At 34.7% G+C, this 17,088-nt stretch overlaps 1 protein-coding gene and 1 pseudogene across 2 annotated transcripts in view; one reads left to right on the top strand and one right to left on the bottom strand.

Annotated features, from left to right (window-relative positions):
- The window catches only part of LOC149561808 (UDP-N-acetylglucosamine diphosphorylase 2-like), a 153,516-nt gene extending 138,954 nt beyond the window's left edge, over positions 1-14,562 (top strand). The window contains exons 15-16 of one of the 2 annotated variants that reach the window (XM_089825331.1): positions 12,463-12,662; positions 14,186-14,562. In XM_089825331.1, the coding sequence (XP_089681457.1) occupies positions 12,463-12,560 (98 nt within the window). In that variant the 3' untranslated portion in view covers positions 12,561-12,662; positions 14,186-14,562. Of the gene's footprint in view, positions 1-12,462; positions 12,663-14,180 lie in introns of both variants that reach the window. The other variant, XM_089825332.1, reaches the window with a different exon arrangement.
- Positions 14,563-15,676: 1,114 nt separating this feature from the next.
- The window catches only part of LOC149561807 (3-hydroxy-3-methylglutaryl coenzyme A reductase 1-like), a 30,761-nt pseudogene continuing 29,349 nt past the window's right edge, over positions 15,677-17,088 (bottom strand).

The raw sequence follows: 17,088 nt of genomic DNA, 5'->3' as shown, positions 1-17,088 counted from the left end.
CTCACACAAAAGAATGACAAGTTGTGGGAAAGGAAGAACATGGTTAAGGAGGAGAATGTTAGACTCCAAGACATTATTGAGAAGATGAAGGTCTCCTTTCTGACAGCTGAGACTTCGGAACACGCATTGCAGGATGCAAAGAAAGTCAGAGTCGTGGACAATTGGGTGTGATCATCTAATGTCCCAAAGGGGTGGATGTGATCAGGGATAGCTTCAGGATACTAAGACATGAGAGTGATATTCCAACCGTGTTGAAGGAGCTTCTTGCTTTGTTTCATCAACAACTTAAATCTCTCTAGGTGGACTTGAATGTGTGGAAGACTATGAATGAAGTTGACTTAGATGTTTTGTGCAATTATGGTATTTTGTCTTCGGTAAAGATATACTACAATACCTTGCATCTAATGGGCAATAGGGAAACAATGCTACATATTATGGTAAATTAATGAATGTGTTATTGAATAGAGATCATAAATGATTTATATATACAAGTATACACAAGAATGTTTCTATAATGAACAAAGAGAGAAATATAAACATTCTTAAGAGAGGGAAAGTTTCCATATTGGATAGAGAGACAGTATGAAAATATAGAAGAAGAGTGACTATAAGAAATAGAAGTAAATCTACGAATGAGAAATAAAATTAGAGAGATTTTACTATAATAGTTTCCATATGCAAACTAATGATGGTCTTCCCATCTTAATCTTTAATTGTTTTTGATGGAACATTCAAATTCTTGACACATGACAATATGAACCCAGGCTCATGGGAAGCCAAAGGTAAAGTGGAAACTAGTTGAATGCCACTTTGTTTGATATACAACATATCACTTGTAGATGCATCATCTACTCTCTTCAAGAAATCCTTGATAGCTAAGTCTGAGATATCGGTGACCTTGGTTTTCACAATAAGAAGTGACTTGTGAAGCAGGCATGTAGTTGTGATATTGTCCATATTGGTACTTCATTTTTTGTGCCTTTTTACCTTTACTTGGAGTGATGTCCTTTGTCATGACAAGTGTGTGTGCAAGAAATTTTAACATGAAAATAACACAATATAAGCACACTTCAAAAGGGTATCCATGATGTATATTTTAGCATTCAAGCATGAAATATGTGATCTCTGCATGTAAGGTTTAGCTGGAAATTGTTGGGACGGCAAATGCATGCAAAAGTTTGAGCTCAAAAACATGCATTATTATGGTGGAATACCAACAAATGAATTTTTGGAGTATGAAAGCGCATGCTTACAGCAATGGTGTAAATGGAAAATGCATTAGTCTATGGAAAGATGTTTACTTATTGGGATACTTTGTATTCTTATCATAAGTTAATGTGCAAGCATATGCGAGCAACCATCATCACGAGTTTTTAAGTCATGTGGAAGTAGTATGTAAAATATTAAAGTGAGATTTTTGCATGCAGAAGCATGTGGTAAATGAGCTCACTTTATGTGAGTGTTTTTTCAAGAACATTTTTAGTCAATCTTGACTGCATGTATAAGTAGGATCAAGTACTTACACCTGCAACTTGGAGAATTTAGACGGAAAATAGAAGGAACACATCATACACATTATGCAAAGCTGAAAATTGAAATGAAAATACTTGCATAAACAAGAGAACAAATATGTACAACAAAGCCCTATGAAAATGACAAAAGAATTTTACCTTTTTCCTCAGGAAGCAAGGGAATAAGTCTTTTAGTCTCGTACACAAAATTTGAAAATGAATCCAAAGAGTTTTTTGAATTTAGAATGATTGCATAATTGACAATTAAATAGACTTTGAAATCTTGATTCAATCTTTGCAAAATTTGAGTCAAAATTCGTAGCTTGCCAAGTGTAGGAAGTTGAGATTAAAAATCTTAGTTACTGATTCGTGAAACGAATCCAATTCGAGGATGTGAATCGGATCCGTGGATTTGTAATTTTTTTTTAATCAATTATGATTCGTGTATATTTATATATATATTTATACATTATATATACTAAAAAATGAGAGAAATGTACATAATTCTAAAACAAAATAATTTTAAAGTATGAATCTATGATTTTGGTATGAATCTATAGATCAAATCCATTATAATTATAAGAAAATAATCGAAAAAACTTCAAAAAGTTGAAAAAATAAAAATAAAAATAGAATCCAGCCACGGATCCAGATCCGGTAACTAAGTTAAAAATGCATCATTATGCAACCATTTGACCAAACAATATGCAATATATAGTGCATATTAAAAATGGCCTCCAAAGGATTGTATGCAACTTAAAAAGGATTGTATGCAAGCTGGAAATGATAAACAATGCTTTAAATCTTACCTAGAGTCAAGGAGTAAAAAATTTGATGAAGGAAAATGCTCAAACTCAAGGCATTTTTGGGCCAAAATATGCCCTAAATGAGCTGTAATATGAGCAAAGGCCATTTAAATCTGCACTTTTGAATAGCTAAGAATGATCATTGGGTGATTTTATGCAAAAAAACAACCCTATAGAGAGCAAAATCCATTGAGTATTGATGTGATGTCCCCATTTTTGGCAAGTCTGTGCGGTTGATGGAGTTAGCTCATCAAAGTGACCCTTGTGAGTTGACAAGGTGATTTGGGAGTCCCAATTGTGGATTTAGTATTTTTAGTAGTTTCTATTTTTGGCAGTGCAACAGGTGGCTCTAGCAGTTGGTCGTCACATGCAGTGGATGAGGTTAATAATTGCATGAGATCTTATTTATTAATTAATTATTGAAGTTGCATTATTATAGTAATATTTATGTTATAATAATGACATTAAGAGATATTTCTAAAAGAGTGTGTTGGAAAGTTTCAAGTGTTGAGTTCTTTTGGGAAATTTCCATAGTTTCTACAGTGGAGTTATTTGGGAAACTTTTGCCAACAACAAATTATAAATAGGAGCTCATTTCATTGGAAAAAAAAAAGGCTTGGATAATTTATTTGCTTTTGTTGCCTTTGTGGTTTTTTCTGAGTTTTGATTTTTGTGCCCTTGCTGAAAGTATAAGGGTCTGAATTCTGAGTTGTTCCATTGGATTTACAGCTGAAGTATTGTAGATTCGAATCTGAAATTTTATTCTAGATTGCTTTGCAAATAGTTGCTAAGGTAAAACTATTTTCTAATGTCTCCTACTGTTCTAGCTATATATAAGGAGAATTGATGCTAAGGGTTGTATTGAAGATCAAGAAGAACAAATTGAGTTTGATTTTGCATCCAACACTCAGGAAAATTGTTGGAGGCATTTGAAGGAAATTGTTTTGAGTAGAATTGGTCTATTGTTTCCCTACTTGGGCCTGCATTTGGGCTTTTTATAGCATCTGCAACCATTACATGGTCTAGACGTCACTTGTAGAGGGCTGGGTAAGTGTAATTAGGGCCTGCAATCCCTAATTAAGGAGCAGCGATTAATATTTTGGCCTGCGAATTTGATACAGAGACCAGCAAATCATTCAAGGGGCCTGCGATTTGGTATTTGAGGCTGCATTTTTGTAATAAGGCAGACGTCTAGCATTTCCTAGAGTCATGCTCTGTTGGCGCATTTACAAAGACATCATTCCCTGCAGTGTTTGATCAGGAAGAGACTCACAACACCCACATTGGATGTTACAATTATTTTCAGGTTCCATGTTGCATTTATATAATTTGTGATAGTGATTTGATTGGAAAATAGAATAAACGAAACATTGGAAATTGCTCATACCTGATGAATTTGTATTTGGAGTAAGTTGCTTGTTTTTTAGAACTCTATATCTATATATATAAATGTAGTCATTTATCACAAGTTTCAAAGTCTAGATTGTTTTGAAATTTTATAAATGCATAGTTAATTGGGAAAGGTTCAATTGCATTATGTTTCTTTCGAAGTTTACTCTTGACATTGTATACGAGTTTTGCTTTCCAAGTGTTTGATGAATTGTCAATCATCTGAATAATTGATGTATTTCGGAGTTATAACCAGCTAGGGGTTTGACCATGAAATTTGTGAATCTTTGCTACAAAATCCTGTTTTTCTCAAAAATGCCCAAAGTAGTTAAGTTTTTAAAAGTAAAAAACACATGCTTTTGCTTTAAAAATCTCCACCCATGCTTGCTTAAACAAATATGCCTTGTAAAATGAATAAGGACACTTTTTGGACTTCAAAACATGTTCTTTTGGGTCTAAAATTGCCACCCATAAATAATTACATGCAAACATAAGTAATGTCGTGCTTTTTAGAGAGAAAAGCATGTGTTTTGAACTTTAAAAAGCCCACCATATGCATTAACATATCAAAAAGCCTTTATTAAAGAAATAATGTGTTTCTAGGAAGGAAAAACACATGTTTTTTCAACATGCATGTTCTTTTGGGTTCAAATTGTCACGTCCCCAAATTTTAATGTAATTTTTTAATTAAATTAATCAATTAACTAGTCCCAGAATTTAAATAATATAAGGACCTTTAGTTAGTTACTTTAATTAATTAATATGGGGCCCAAGTTAATATTTGTATTTGTGGTTCCGATTGATTTAATATATCCCGGACCTATTTTTATTTTAGTTTTTGTTGGTAAGTGTTGCTGGCAGCTATCTTTGTACACCCTTGGAAAGGTTTTCCTTGACGGGTATTTAAGCATGGCTTGTAGGTAGTCGTAGATATGCATTCTGATTCTTTATTTTGTATTGTGAATTCCCGTTGGGATTTTTTGTTGTTCGCCATTTCGGAAGTGAAAGATCTTCCCTACTTGGCTTTTCGGTTTTAGTGGGATTCAATCCTCGCCCTATTCCGTCACCTATAACACTTCGCTTAGATCTAGCACATCAGAGCACAATCTTTGTAGCTGCCGTATATATATATCTAGAATTGTATCGAATCATTTATTCTATCATTTTATAGCATATTTGGTGAGTGTGTTGCCTTGATATCAAATACAGTTCGATCTCTACATTTCGGAAGGCCTCAACCTCAATCGTACAACTTCACAAGCCTACCATATGACCTCCAAGTGCAGTCGTACGACCTTCAGGCCTACCACACGGCCTCCATCTCTACCGTACAGCTTCATCCACTGCTGCTCTCCATACCTATCTACTCCCTCACATATTGTACAATCTTGTAGCTTCATCGTACGAACTTCTTACCTTCCCATACAGTCACCAAGGTAAACAATAGAAGATCTGTACACCATCTGCTTCAGCAATTGCCTACCGTATACCTTCCTCGGACACTGTATGATCGTACTTCCTATCCTACGGCCTTCCTGCAACCTTGTCCGTACAGACATTTAGCATTTTGGAACTCATTGTTAGGCACCTTGGGTGAACAAATCATTACACTCTATCGTACGACTATCCAAATAATATCGTACTACCCGAAGCATTGGCCACTCGAAGCACTGGCCACATGAAGCTCTGACCTAAAGCACTGGCCACCCAAAGCATTGATCGAAGCACTGACCTGAAGCACTAAAGGAGAACTACCTGAAGCACTAGCCACCTGAAGCACTGAGGGATAGATACTACTTGGAGCACACAACTAGACTACCTAAAGCATATGAAAAGACTACCTAAAGCATACTACGGGACTTCATAAGGAAACTCTAGAACAAAACATTACAGTGGTATCAAAGCAGAAACCTTTAGGGAGCATCTCAGAAAGTGTTCGGGAAATTTTCGAAACTTTCAGGAACATTACCGAAACTATTCGGGAGCATCTCCGAAACTTTCGGGAACATTACCGAACCTATTCGGAACATTACACAAATTCTCCACCTATATGCATTTAAAACCTAACTCAAGTCAATAAAAATATTAATAAAATTCTAAAGAACAATAACATGTGCTTTGGGGTTCAAGTTACCCACTCAAAAGCACTTAAATGATAAAAGAACATGTTATTGCCTATAAAAAGTCCACCTATATGCATTTAGGACTTCTATTTATTAAAAGTGGGTTTTTAATTGGTGTTTTGCATGTTGATATATGCTATGAGCGATAAAAACCCTATCTTTATGCATTTCAAATATCTCATGTAATTAAATTTAATAAATAACTATAGTTTTTAATAATGTAAAAATAGACTTTAAAAGGCTAATTTTCATAACACGTTAAAAACTACGATCAAATCAACTCAGAATGAGCTGAAATTTAAAAATGGATGTCAATATCTACTTTAAATAGTAAATATAATTTTATTTTATGCAATTGCTAATAATAAGCCCTCTTTTGGAGTTTTTTTAATTACAATGTGTTGATGCCCTAAAAAAACCCCACCTTTTCCTTCATACCTTGAGTTCGACAACTCTGTTTGAGGCCTAAGTTAACTCGTAGCGAGTGGGATTGCAAGAGCTATTATCATAAGGCAAAAATAAGACTCAAAACTATTCACAACAAAAAGAAAAAAAAAAACATGAAAGTTTACCAAAAATCAAGCATGTGCAGTTAGAGAAGAAACACTCTTACAAAGATTTGGGGATTAAACTTGACAGAAACCTTCAGAAGAAACACACAAAGAAAGTTACATAGAATACAATTCCAGGATAACAAATTGCCTTAATGACGCTTTATCAATACGTTAAAACCCATACATATGAATTCATGAGAATGTTTCATAGGGTTGCCTCAATTTTATGATGTCGAAATTGTGGACAACAAATAACTTTTCCAAGATAAGCTGATGTTACTTCTCAGGAGCCAAAAAATATAATGATAAGTAAATTTATTGCAGATATATCTAATATATTTTGAACTATGATTGGGGGCACACATGCACACATGTACTAGTTTCATTACTAAAGCCTTTTCATTCAACAATGCTCGTGTTTGTGTGTAGTGTGTCATGCCCAAAAATTAGGGCAAAAACACACCAACCTTTTTTTTTCGGGTAATGACAACTATGCTTAATCCAAACTAACATTCTTTCATCATTGATACAAAATACAAAGAGATGAATTTTCACTATAATGCAAAACTACATTTAAACAACTGTATCTTTTGTTTCCATTTCAAGATAAGAATTACAATGAAATCATCATTGAAATGTTACAACAATGCCATACACTTTTTTCTCACACAATGAACTTCCATTTCTATTATTGAATATGCAATTACAACTTTCAATCCATTCCATATACCACAATAAAACTACAATTTGTTCCTTCAACACATGAGTGCAATAATGCAACAAGAAGGGTATGACAAATAGAGAAGTCTCCAACACAGTAAGACCTAAGAACACTATCAATGAGATCAATTCCAAGCTTGCTCCATCTTTTGAATGCAACACAAATTTGCAAATACAAATGACATACCATGGAGAGCTCACCTCCCAACCTAGGCCTCAAGGAGGCCACCCACCAAGCTAGGAGAAAAAATATCCAACCAGGTTACATTCAAATTCAACCAACAATCACATAATCTCAACATGAAACACCCAACTAAGGTATTCACAAATGGGTTGCACCTTTGAACCCATGACAAGGGGTGAAGGTGTAACATCCATGTAGGATATGCCAATGAAAACATACAATAATATGTCTTTCAAAGGCCAAATTTCACATACATCTTCTATATTCATTTCTCCTTATCTCCCCCAAACAAGATCAACAAGCATTGACAAACAAGGGCCCATACACCTTACCTTTTTCCCTCTTCTCTATGAGAAGAGACTCTACACTTCCATGGAGTCCAACTAACCCCTTCACCCACACATGGCCACTTCTTCCCTATCCAAGGGTGAGTAATGCCATTACTCCCATTACAATTCCCTCAAACAAATTCAAAGAAAACAAACAAGATCAAGATTGAAAACAATACCAAAATCTCATCCCTCACAACACAATACCATAATACATGAAACGCACAAATACAAGAAACTTATAAACACATAATAATCTATTGAAAGCATGAAATAACATCCATGGCAATGAACAACACCAACTTACACAATGCATTATGGAAAATGAAGTTTGACACGAGCCCTATTCCCCTTGTTGCTCCAATTTCAAAACTTGATTTTGCTAAAGTTAGAGATTGGGTGAACACCCACTAACTTCTCCAAGGGCCTCTAAAAGGTCCTCCAACTCCCACCCACCTAATAGCAATGACTTCTGAATTGACCCTAAGTCCTTTGGCCATCAGCATGTCCCCTACCATTAATGCAAGTTTTGGGCAAGAGTGTGAGTTTGGTAAATGTCATAAGGTCATTCCATTTTCGTAACATATGGAACATGAAATATTTACAGGGCCATTAAAGCTACTTGGGGCTTCTAGTAGTGTTAAAAAAGTCCCCACCCCACACCTTGTTGATCTCAGTTTTTATACCACATAACATATTAGTAATTGAATATCTAATACGAAGTATCAAACACACAATTCCTTTCTTGAAAAGTTAATACTCATGGGACATGAGAATAACTCCAATGTTCCTTACACCTGTGGATACTAACTCAGTATATTGATGTGATTTGTTGGTAATCACATAGGCAGGCTTACGTTATTCCTTAAAGGACAACTTGGATTTTGGGATGATGCTAATGGTGATTTGGTACGAGTGCCAGATGATGTTGATGGAGAAGGTGATGGTGATGGAGGGTGAATGTTCTTATGATTTACGCCTTTCAAACTTTCCTCTTCAAAACTCCAACTTCTAACTACTTGCTATTCTACTCCTACTCCTATGAATGGAAATATTAGCAAATGGACGGAGATCGAATCTAATGAAAGTTAACTAGCGGCTCCACCTCCACAGATGCAATGATTCAAAGGAAAATAAACTAGTTTACCACACAAGGCTTCCCAACAAGCCGCTAGGATGCTAGTGGCCTAGTTATTGACCCCTATCAAACATCCACTAATGCTACCATGCAACTATCCATCTACTCTTAATCTTACTTAGCAACTTGAAATGAAATCTATTTTAGCAACTTTAAAATGAAAATCTTATTCTAACTAGCGGAAGTAGAAACCATGCAACAATACCAAATGTTCTTAATCACCATGCAAGTCACAACAATGATAAAGAAAGACAATTTTGGCATTATCTTATGCAACAATTTTCTTCAACCATTACAAATGAGAGCAAATAGCCTTATATAGAGGCCAAAATGTACAACTGACGGTAGAGATAAAGAGGCAAAATCGACGATCCAGATTGAATCCTAGAAACCCTATTTAGGGTTGCCACCCCATCGGCCAATGAGAAGACACCACCTCATCAATGGACCAATGAAAAAAGTGGAAAAGTAGCAACCAATGAGAAGGCACCAAAATGGTGGCCAACCAGAATTAGACACTAGTCCTACCCTAGAAGAAAGAGAAATTGCCACTTGGGCTTACATCAAATGATCTAATATAAATCTCGCTTTTTCTTTTGTTCTTTTAGCCAAGGCAATGAACCTAGCTAACCTTTCATTGGCTTCCTCCATGGGAGGGCAAGGTGTATGCTTTATCTTGAGCTCAGGCGATTTCATCATGCTGCTTGCTGCCTCTAGTGTCTTCTCATGGTCCTTCTCATACTCTTTTGCAAAATTGATAAAGGCATCGAGGGAGGAAAGGGTGCCCAAATATTTCTTCTTGATAGCAATGCTTGCCCTCCTTAGCTAGTCGACTGGAACCCTGGGAGAAAGAAAACATTAATTAGAGCACAAACTTGGTCCCAATTAAATGTTTAGCCAAAAATTAATTTTGCCAAGATGAAATTTACTTTTCTAAAATTGCCGGTTAGACCAAGATTGCAAAAAAAAAAAAGCCTTGTAGACGTTAAATGTTTCCATTTAATGATGATTTAGTAATTAATATATCATTAAAAATCAGATTTTGGCTAGCCAAAATTGTTTTTTCAATTTTAAATTACTAATTTCTTTAAATATTTTAAAATCTTCAAGGCAAATTTAATCCATTTAAAGCCAATTTTTGCAATTTAATCCAAATCGATTTTCCTATGTAATTTTAATTTTAATTTTTTGACAAAAATAAATCATTTCTCTAGAGTCTAAAATCAATTTTCCTATTTGATTTCATCATTACAAATTAATTTTTTCACTACAAAAATTCAAGATTTTCCAAAAAACTTAAATCTAACAAAATTTCATTTCTTGAAATTATTCAAATTTATACAATTATATCCAAATTTTTAAAAAAATCGTTTAAGTACAAAATTTACAATTTTATCCTGCCAAGTGTTGTTCTTTGAAATTTGTTCGACCTAAGGATGAAATTGGTCGTTCCAGAAAATCAAGTTGAAACCAAGTGAAAAATAAATCTAACCCTCCCTTCTAGCTTGAAGGTATCCAAGACATAAAACTTTCTAAGATTGGAAATTTTTGGACAACTTCAAAAATTATTGCCAAGGTGACCGAGAAAAGGGGGTCCCCAAAAATTTTGGGGCGATGGTGTGAGAACCTCACAACACACCCCTACCACTTAGGCACTTAGATTCTACTAAATTTGGCTCCTAGGTCCACTTTTTGGCCTCTAAAAGTGACTGAAATTTTTGTATTCAAAAATCCTTATTGGTGGGACTTTACAAATTATCTCTAACCAAGGGGATTTAATTAGGATTTAATTAGGTTCCTAATTAAGTCAGTTTAAGGTTAAGGGTCACATTGCCAAACCCTAGTTGACATGTCATTTTACACATACACATGACATGTGCCAAGTGACACTATCAAAATAACATTACATAAACATTTGACATGTCACTAAAGATAGAATGAAATAACCTAATACGTACATTCAAATTATGATTACAAATTAAATCACTAGACAATAAGGTTCGAATCTCTTTATTAAATACAAGTTTCAACCTTGGTTTTACGGTTTGCACATAGGGTTTATTATTGATTCTCCGCTTAATTCCATGGTTAAATTTCCTGCACACTCGATTCGAATATCAACAGTTTGAGAAAATCACATATATATAATTTAACTTGCGTAATCAAATTTAACCAAAACATTCTAAATTTCATTCCAGTAACCTTTTCCATATTTTTTTTTGTACATTGATGAAATATAACAAATTTGCATAATTGGATTAACTATTTAACATCTAAAATCTAATTTTAATGAACTTATCATTTCTAAGTAGTACTCATATAAAACACTTTTGTAATTCAACACCGTGATGTAATCCATTGATTTCAGTCTTACACTTTCAAAACATAGTTCATCAAATCATTGTAAATCTAATTCTGATCAATTTACAGCTCATTTGGATGCTTAATATTTATGGATATTGCCAAGACATATTTCTCATTTAGCCAAAAGGAATGTCAAAGGAAAATGAACCCACTTAATAAGAGCCTCTTTGATGTACATGTTTGTTTCAGCACAGGAATGCCCTTATAAACGTGCAACCTGCAGTCCAGGCTAAGATTGATCAAAACCATAAATTATGCTTATGATATGGATTAAAATTTTATTTCTCATGGCAGGTTAAATTTGATAAGTAGGAGATATTTTCCACAGCAAGTCAAATTGTGATATTGCTATCAGGATTTAACTGTGTAGTTTTTGAGTCAAACTCATTGACCCATATATTATGAGTAGTGATTCACACATGGATCCATCTCTCATGAGAATAAATGGAACACTTAGCACTCATTGCATCAGGTTAAATTTATCAAAATTTTCATTCATGAATGTCAATTTCAAAAAAAAGGCTTTATTTGATATTGGTCCTTGGAATAAATAGAAATCATTCAATACTTGTACTTTGATTCTAGTCTCTAAATTTTATAGAGCTAACTAGAGTGCTCCTTGAGTTGTTATATTTCAAAGAGAACAACTGTTATCCTTATACTTGCCTATGGCACTCTTACTCACCAGTTTACTATACTGGTAGTATTGTTTTAATTTCATCTAGCTGTCCTTGCTTCACTGGCATACTGCTTGGATTATATGTTGTTTTATCTATCATTTTCAGTCCTCTACCCATGTGGATCTGATATTTCCTATTCTTTTATTGTCTTTTTTACAATTTACTGCCAGGCCTCTAATCATGTTATTGGTTGTGATGTTTCATAACTCGTTTTTCCCCCTTCTAGCCAATATATTTGCACCTAAAAGTAGATACTCGGTATCTTAAAGAAGATTGCTGGGCATGGTTATATGCAGTTGTGCATTTTAAAAAAAAAGATAAAAAAAGCTCAAAGCATCATACGCCAACATTAAATAACTACAGCAAAGATATTTTTAGATTTAACATGTTCGCATTTGGTTGAACTGGATATGGTATTTTTGTGATCTGCTTTCAGTACATATGAAGACTTGAAAAACAAGTCCCAGTATTTTGATTATTGACTCGAGATTTTTCTTTTCTTCACATCAAGTTTCTACATGATTTTTCTTTACATGCTACAGAATATTATTATTTTTGTTTATTTATTCATGTTGCTTGACTTTCTTGGAAACCATTTTCTATTTAGAACAATTAGTAGTTTTTTTTAAGAAAAACGAGGTATGAATAACTTATATCTGTGCAGGGGTAGAGGTATCACCACTCTGTTCCTATGCGGGAGAAAACTTGGAAGACATTTGCCGTGGTCGAACTTTCCATGCTCCATGCGAGATCACAACTTAGGAGGCATTCATATTAGTAAGAGTTGGCGGTATACTAATGGAGGATATTTGATAATTCAGAAATGAATATTATGCTGAGAGAGGCAATTTTTATTATATAGAGGTAACATTTGTTCAAAACAATAGTTTTTTGGATATGTGAGATTTGTAGTTTTTTCACTTGTTCAATTTTATATATAAACAAATTCTTTTCTTTTACTGGCAGAAACTCACTCTTGCAATAATAGTTCTTGCCTTTACTGCCTGATAAAAATCATTTTCCCATCATTAACTTACTATTGAATCTATATCAAAGTGACTGTAACACATTAAAGATGTATGCTGACTTCTTAAATTGTGGTGCCTCTTGCTTTCTCCATGCTGTTCTGATGGATGCAGCTTCAGCATTATGTGAGTTGGTGCTTCTGTGCTGTCAGATGAGATCCCTTGTGTTGTCTTGTTTTGGCTCGAGATATTTCCTTTGTGCCTTGTGCGATTGTTTGCTATTGCACTTGTAGATGATGTTGCATCTTTATGTTTAAAAATAAATAAGTAAATGTTAAGTGCATATTGCCCCTTTGTTTCTCAGGGTTCCTTGATGGGGCATAACATAACTCTTCAGATATCACTAGAAATTTGAAGACTACCAGAGTCTAACATTACTGGATTCAGAAGAAATGTGATTGAAATATTGAAAACATAAGAGCAGGCAGAGATTACCACTAAAAAAAGAACTGAAATACACCCAACTCACAGATCCTGGAGAGCCAGGAAAAGAATCTCCAAAGTCTTTTCCAAATCTAAGCTTTGCAATTGAGAATTTGAAATCTAATAAATGTAATGTCAGAAAGCCCATAAAGAAATAGAGCTTTTATCAAAATCACCGGAAAATCCTCAAGGTTAGGAATTGCGTATTTGGAATTTTAAAGGCAAGACAACTTCTGAAAGGGTTATATTTGCAGAGAAACAAATCACTTAGATTCACTGGAGATCTAAGGCAGAGACAGAAAAAACCTAATAAAGGGGCACATCTGCTAGGAATAAATTTGAAACCATTAATGTTTCTTCCTCGTGTTACTGAACACTGTCAACGTCCAATCAAAGAAAAAACTTAAGAGGAAAAATCCAATCATCATAGTTTATAAATGATCAACCTAAATAATATTGGAGCTCAATTCCTGTCTCAAAACTGGAACTCAGAATGTCAACTACTTCAAAGGAAAGAGGGAGCCTTTCCATTTTCCCCTTGCCCATGTCTAACTGTTATTTGCCTTAGTTGTAGGGCTTGTAGAAAGCTTGCTACTTTCTTGTAAATAAGGTTTTAAACTTTCATGGCTACAATGGGGATGTACCTTGGCCCAGATTTATTGATTATTTACAGTTCATAGATCCTGCTGTGGTATCATACTTTTTAAGGCGTCATGACACTGAAATTTTACACGTGCTTTTGAATTTGTGAATGATTATATGCAATGTGGTATTTATCAGTAATCAATTTATTATCTGACAGCTATAAAAGTAAAGTTCGCTTTTGAAAGAAGTCAATTACAACCTTTCATATCATAGCATGGTTTATTATCTTTTTGGCTTCAAAATTTGATATCGATTAACAGATTTTTTGTGTTTTGTGTTGTTTTGGCAGTACAGTGTATTTTAGGCTTGCTAGCTGAGAGATCAGATCTTGTGGCTTCATCAAGCACCCCTTTCGTTGGTTGTATAAATTTAGCTCTTCAGTATGAAATTTGGGCACCGAAGTTGGCCATTTGAATCAGAGGTCTTAGTGTGCCACTGGTCTTTATGATTTCTCAGAGGCTTTATAAGTATAGTCATTTGCTTAAGTATCATTTTTTACTGATACAGCTGCTGCTGCCTTATTTTGGGCTGTTTAAGCCATTAATGACTTCATTTACGCTGGCTTATTTTTCTTAATGCACTAAATTCTCGGTGCAGATGCTATGGTATGATGTGGGTGTTTTGAGAACTTAGTTTCTAAGCTATATATATATATTTTGAATTCATCAAAAGCTTTCATATAAAGAAAAAAGATAAAAACAAATCACACATACAAAATTTACATTTGAAAATTATCGAAAAGGTACCGGTCTTAGAAGAACCCTTCATTTATTGGTTGGTTCCTGTTGAATTAAAATAAACAATGCAATTTTGTATTTCAAACACAGTCCCTATGTCTGATATGATTATTGATAACAGTATTTATTTAAGTTGCCCATTCGGATTCTGGAACCCTTCATTGATTGGTTGGTTCCTGTTGAATTGAAATAAACAATGCAATTTTGTATTTCAAACACCGAGCCCCTATGTCTGATATGATTAGTGATAACAGTATTTATCAAGTTACCAGTTCGGATTCCAATATGGATGTGGAATCGATATTCAAGTTTGAAATTCGTCCAAATTTTTTGGGGGTTGTGTTTGGATTCGTCTTGGGTTCATCCGTACAAAAAATATGTTTTTTTAAAATATGTATGTGTATATATATGCAACAACAAATAAGTCCATACACCACTATGCTAATAATAAAGCAACATGGCAAAAACACCACCATACCTATCCTACTTGCATCATTTAGCCATACGTACAACATGGTACACACGTTGGTCACATGCATGGAACATATTTCCATATCAAGGGGACAGTTTGAGAATGAAAGGAATTGTCAAAAGATAAGTGCAGTTATCTGAATTTTTAGTCCCTGCCTATATATAGGCAGGGGACTAATGTTTTCATTAGACCTCCCCGTATTAGTTTTTACAATCAAAACATTCTGACATTCTGAGGTATTAAGTGTTTTATTTTTTAAATATATTTCTGTATACTAGTATCTAATTTTCTATTGTTTAGTGGCATTTTAGCTGGGGATAAAATTATTTTGCTCACAAAATAAATAACAAAAATTAAATTCTAGACTCTTCCAAAGCTGCCAAGGTTCTTCAGAATAAGCCTGCCATGAGGTGGCTATGCAGCGACTGCCATAGATGCTTTGGCAGCCATTGCCAACATCCCTCACGCAAACTCTTTACTCCCACTATCTCTGCACTTTTTGTCAAATCTCACAGATTTAATCCACCTTCTCTGTAATTTCCCCCAAACCCACTCGGGAATTCTTCCCTTCTTCCACCCCACATTCTTGGTGATTATACCTCATAGCAAGAGCATTTGCTGTTGGATTCCTCTGCTTTTCTGTGGGCAAAAAAAGTACTAATGCGTGTGAGGGTGCTAGCCCCTGGCATGGAAATTACATTGGCATTTTACATAACCCACAGGCATCTTACAACATTGCCCAAGAATGGACTGATGATCAAATCCCTCCACGGGCAAGCCATCAAGGGATCTCCTAGTCATGAGCTCCAAGGCAATCCTCCTCATAAAGGCAGCTCTCTTGCAGTCCCCAATGGAGGATTCAAGAGAATAAGAGGCTACACTGCCATTGCATACAGCAGTTGCAATGTCCCCGTCCTCATTGTCACAAAGGTTGATTCCCTTGAGCTGGACCTCAGGCTTCTTAACAATGGCATCTTCTCTCTCTGTCATCCCACAGGATGTTGGAAGCATGTTCAGATCCTCCTCAACAAAATCATCATTGCCACCGATAATATTTTGGACATAATCAATGCCAAAGAAACCAAGCAAATAAATGAAAGAAGCCAGTTGGGTCACAATGGCTACAAGCTCCCCAAAGCTGACAACGTGGAGGGGTGTTGAGGCTCTAAAGTTATCCTTCCATCTCCCATCAGGAAATATGATGAAATGAAAAAGAGCAGAAAGAACAGCTTATTGGAGAGTCCCAAGGGAAGAAGCGGAGCATCAGATGCCAAAAGCTTTGAATTCTCACTGTCATTCTTCCTGTTTGCACAATCATCTACTTTGTTGATGCCAGTTTCTCCACCATTAACTCTCCGTTTGGTTGTTCTCTAGATTTTTTGACTGTTGTTTTATAGTTTCGTTGCTTGTGTATCTGTGGCAGATTGGAGAAATGAGGAAACCAGTTGAAGATAGGAAAGTAAAGTATTTGGGCTTTTTGAGGCTTCTGCATCAATAATTTAGAGAGCCCATGCTGATCATCCCATTACAAAAGTTCTAAGTAGAGTGGTCTGTGTTGAGCAGGGATGCATATACGCTTGTATGAAAACAGTTGAAAAATGTTGCAAATGTAGAAGCATTGATATGACACGTGCAGAGGTGAACACATATCATTAGTTCTACTTGTAAACTAGTATATAGAAGCACGGATTATATAACATCGGCATAATAACTTAGAATATCGAGACTTCACTAGCAATTGTACATTTATGTTATGCATATATGGTGCACAGAAGGCTTGTGCTTGATGAATAGGATTTTTTAAGATACAAAAGATACAATTACATGGTAATTTTATTAATAAGTTAACCGATTGTTTTCTGGAACAAGGATACAATTTAACAGTAGCATTTATAATAGCTTTTATTCTTTCAGTTGGAAGAAGTTGTAATTATTATATCTAATAACAATTTAATAGTAGCATTTATAATAGCTTTTCTTCTCTGAAT

Source organism: Cupressus sempervirens, chromosome 4 (assembly GCF_028749045.1).
Source record: "Cupressus sempervirens isolate cs-2001-9-10 chromosome 4, ASM2874904v1, whole genome shotgun sequence".
Lineage (NCBI taxonomy): Eukaryota > Viridiplantae > Streptophyta > Pinopsida > Cupressales > Cupressaceae > Cupressus > Cupressus sempervirens.
This window is presented reverse-complemented; position numbering and strand designations above follow the sequence as displayed.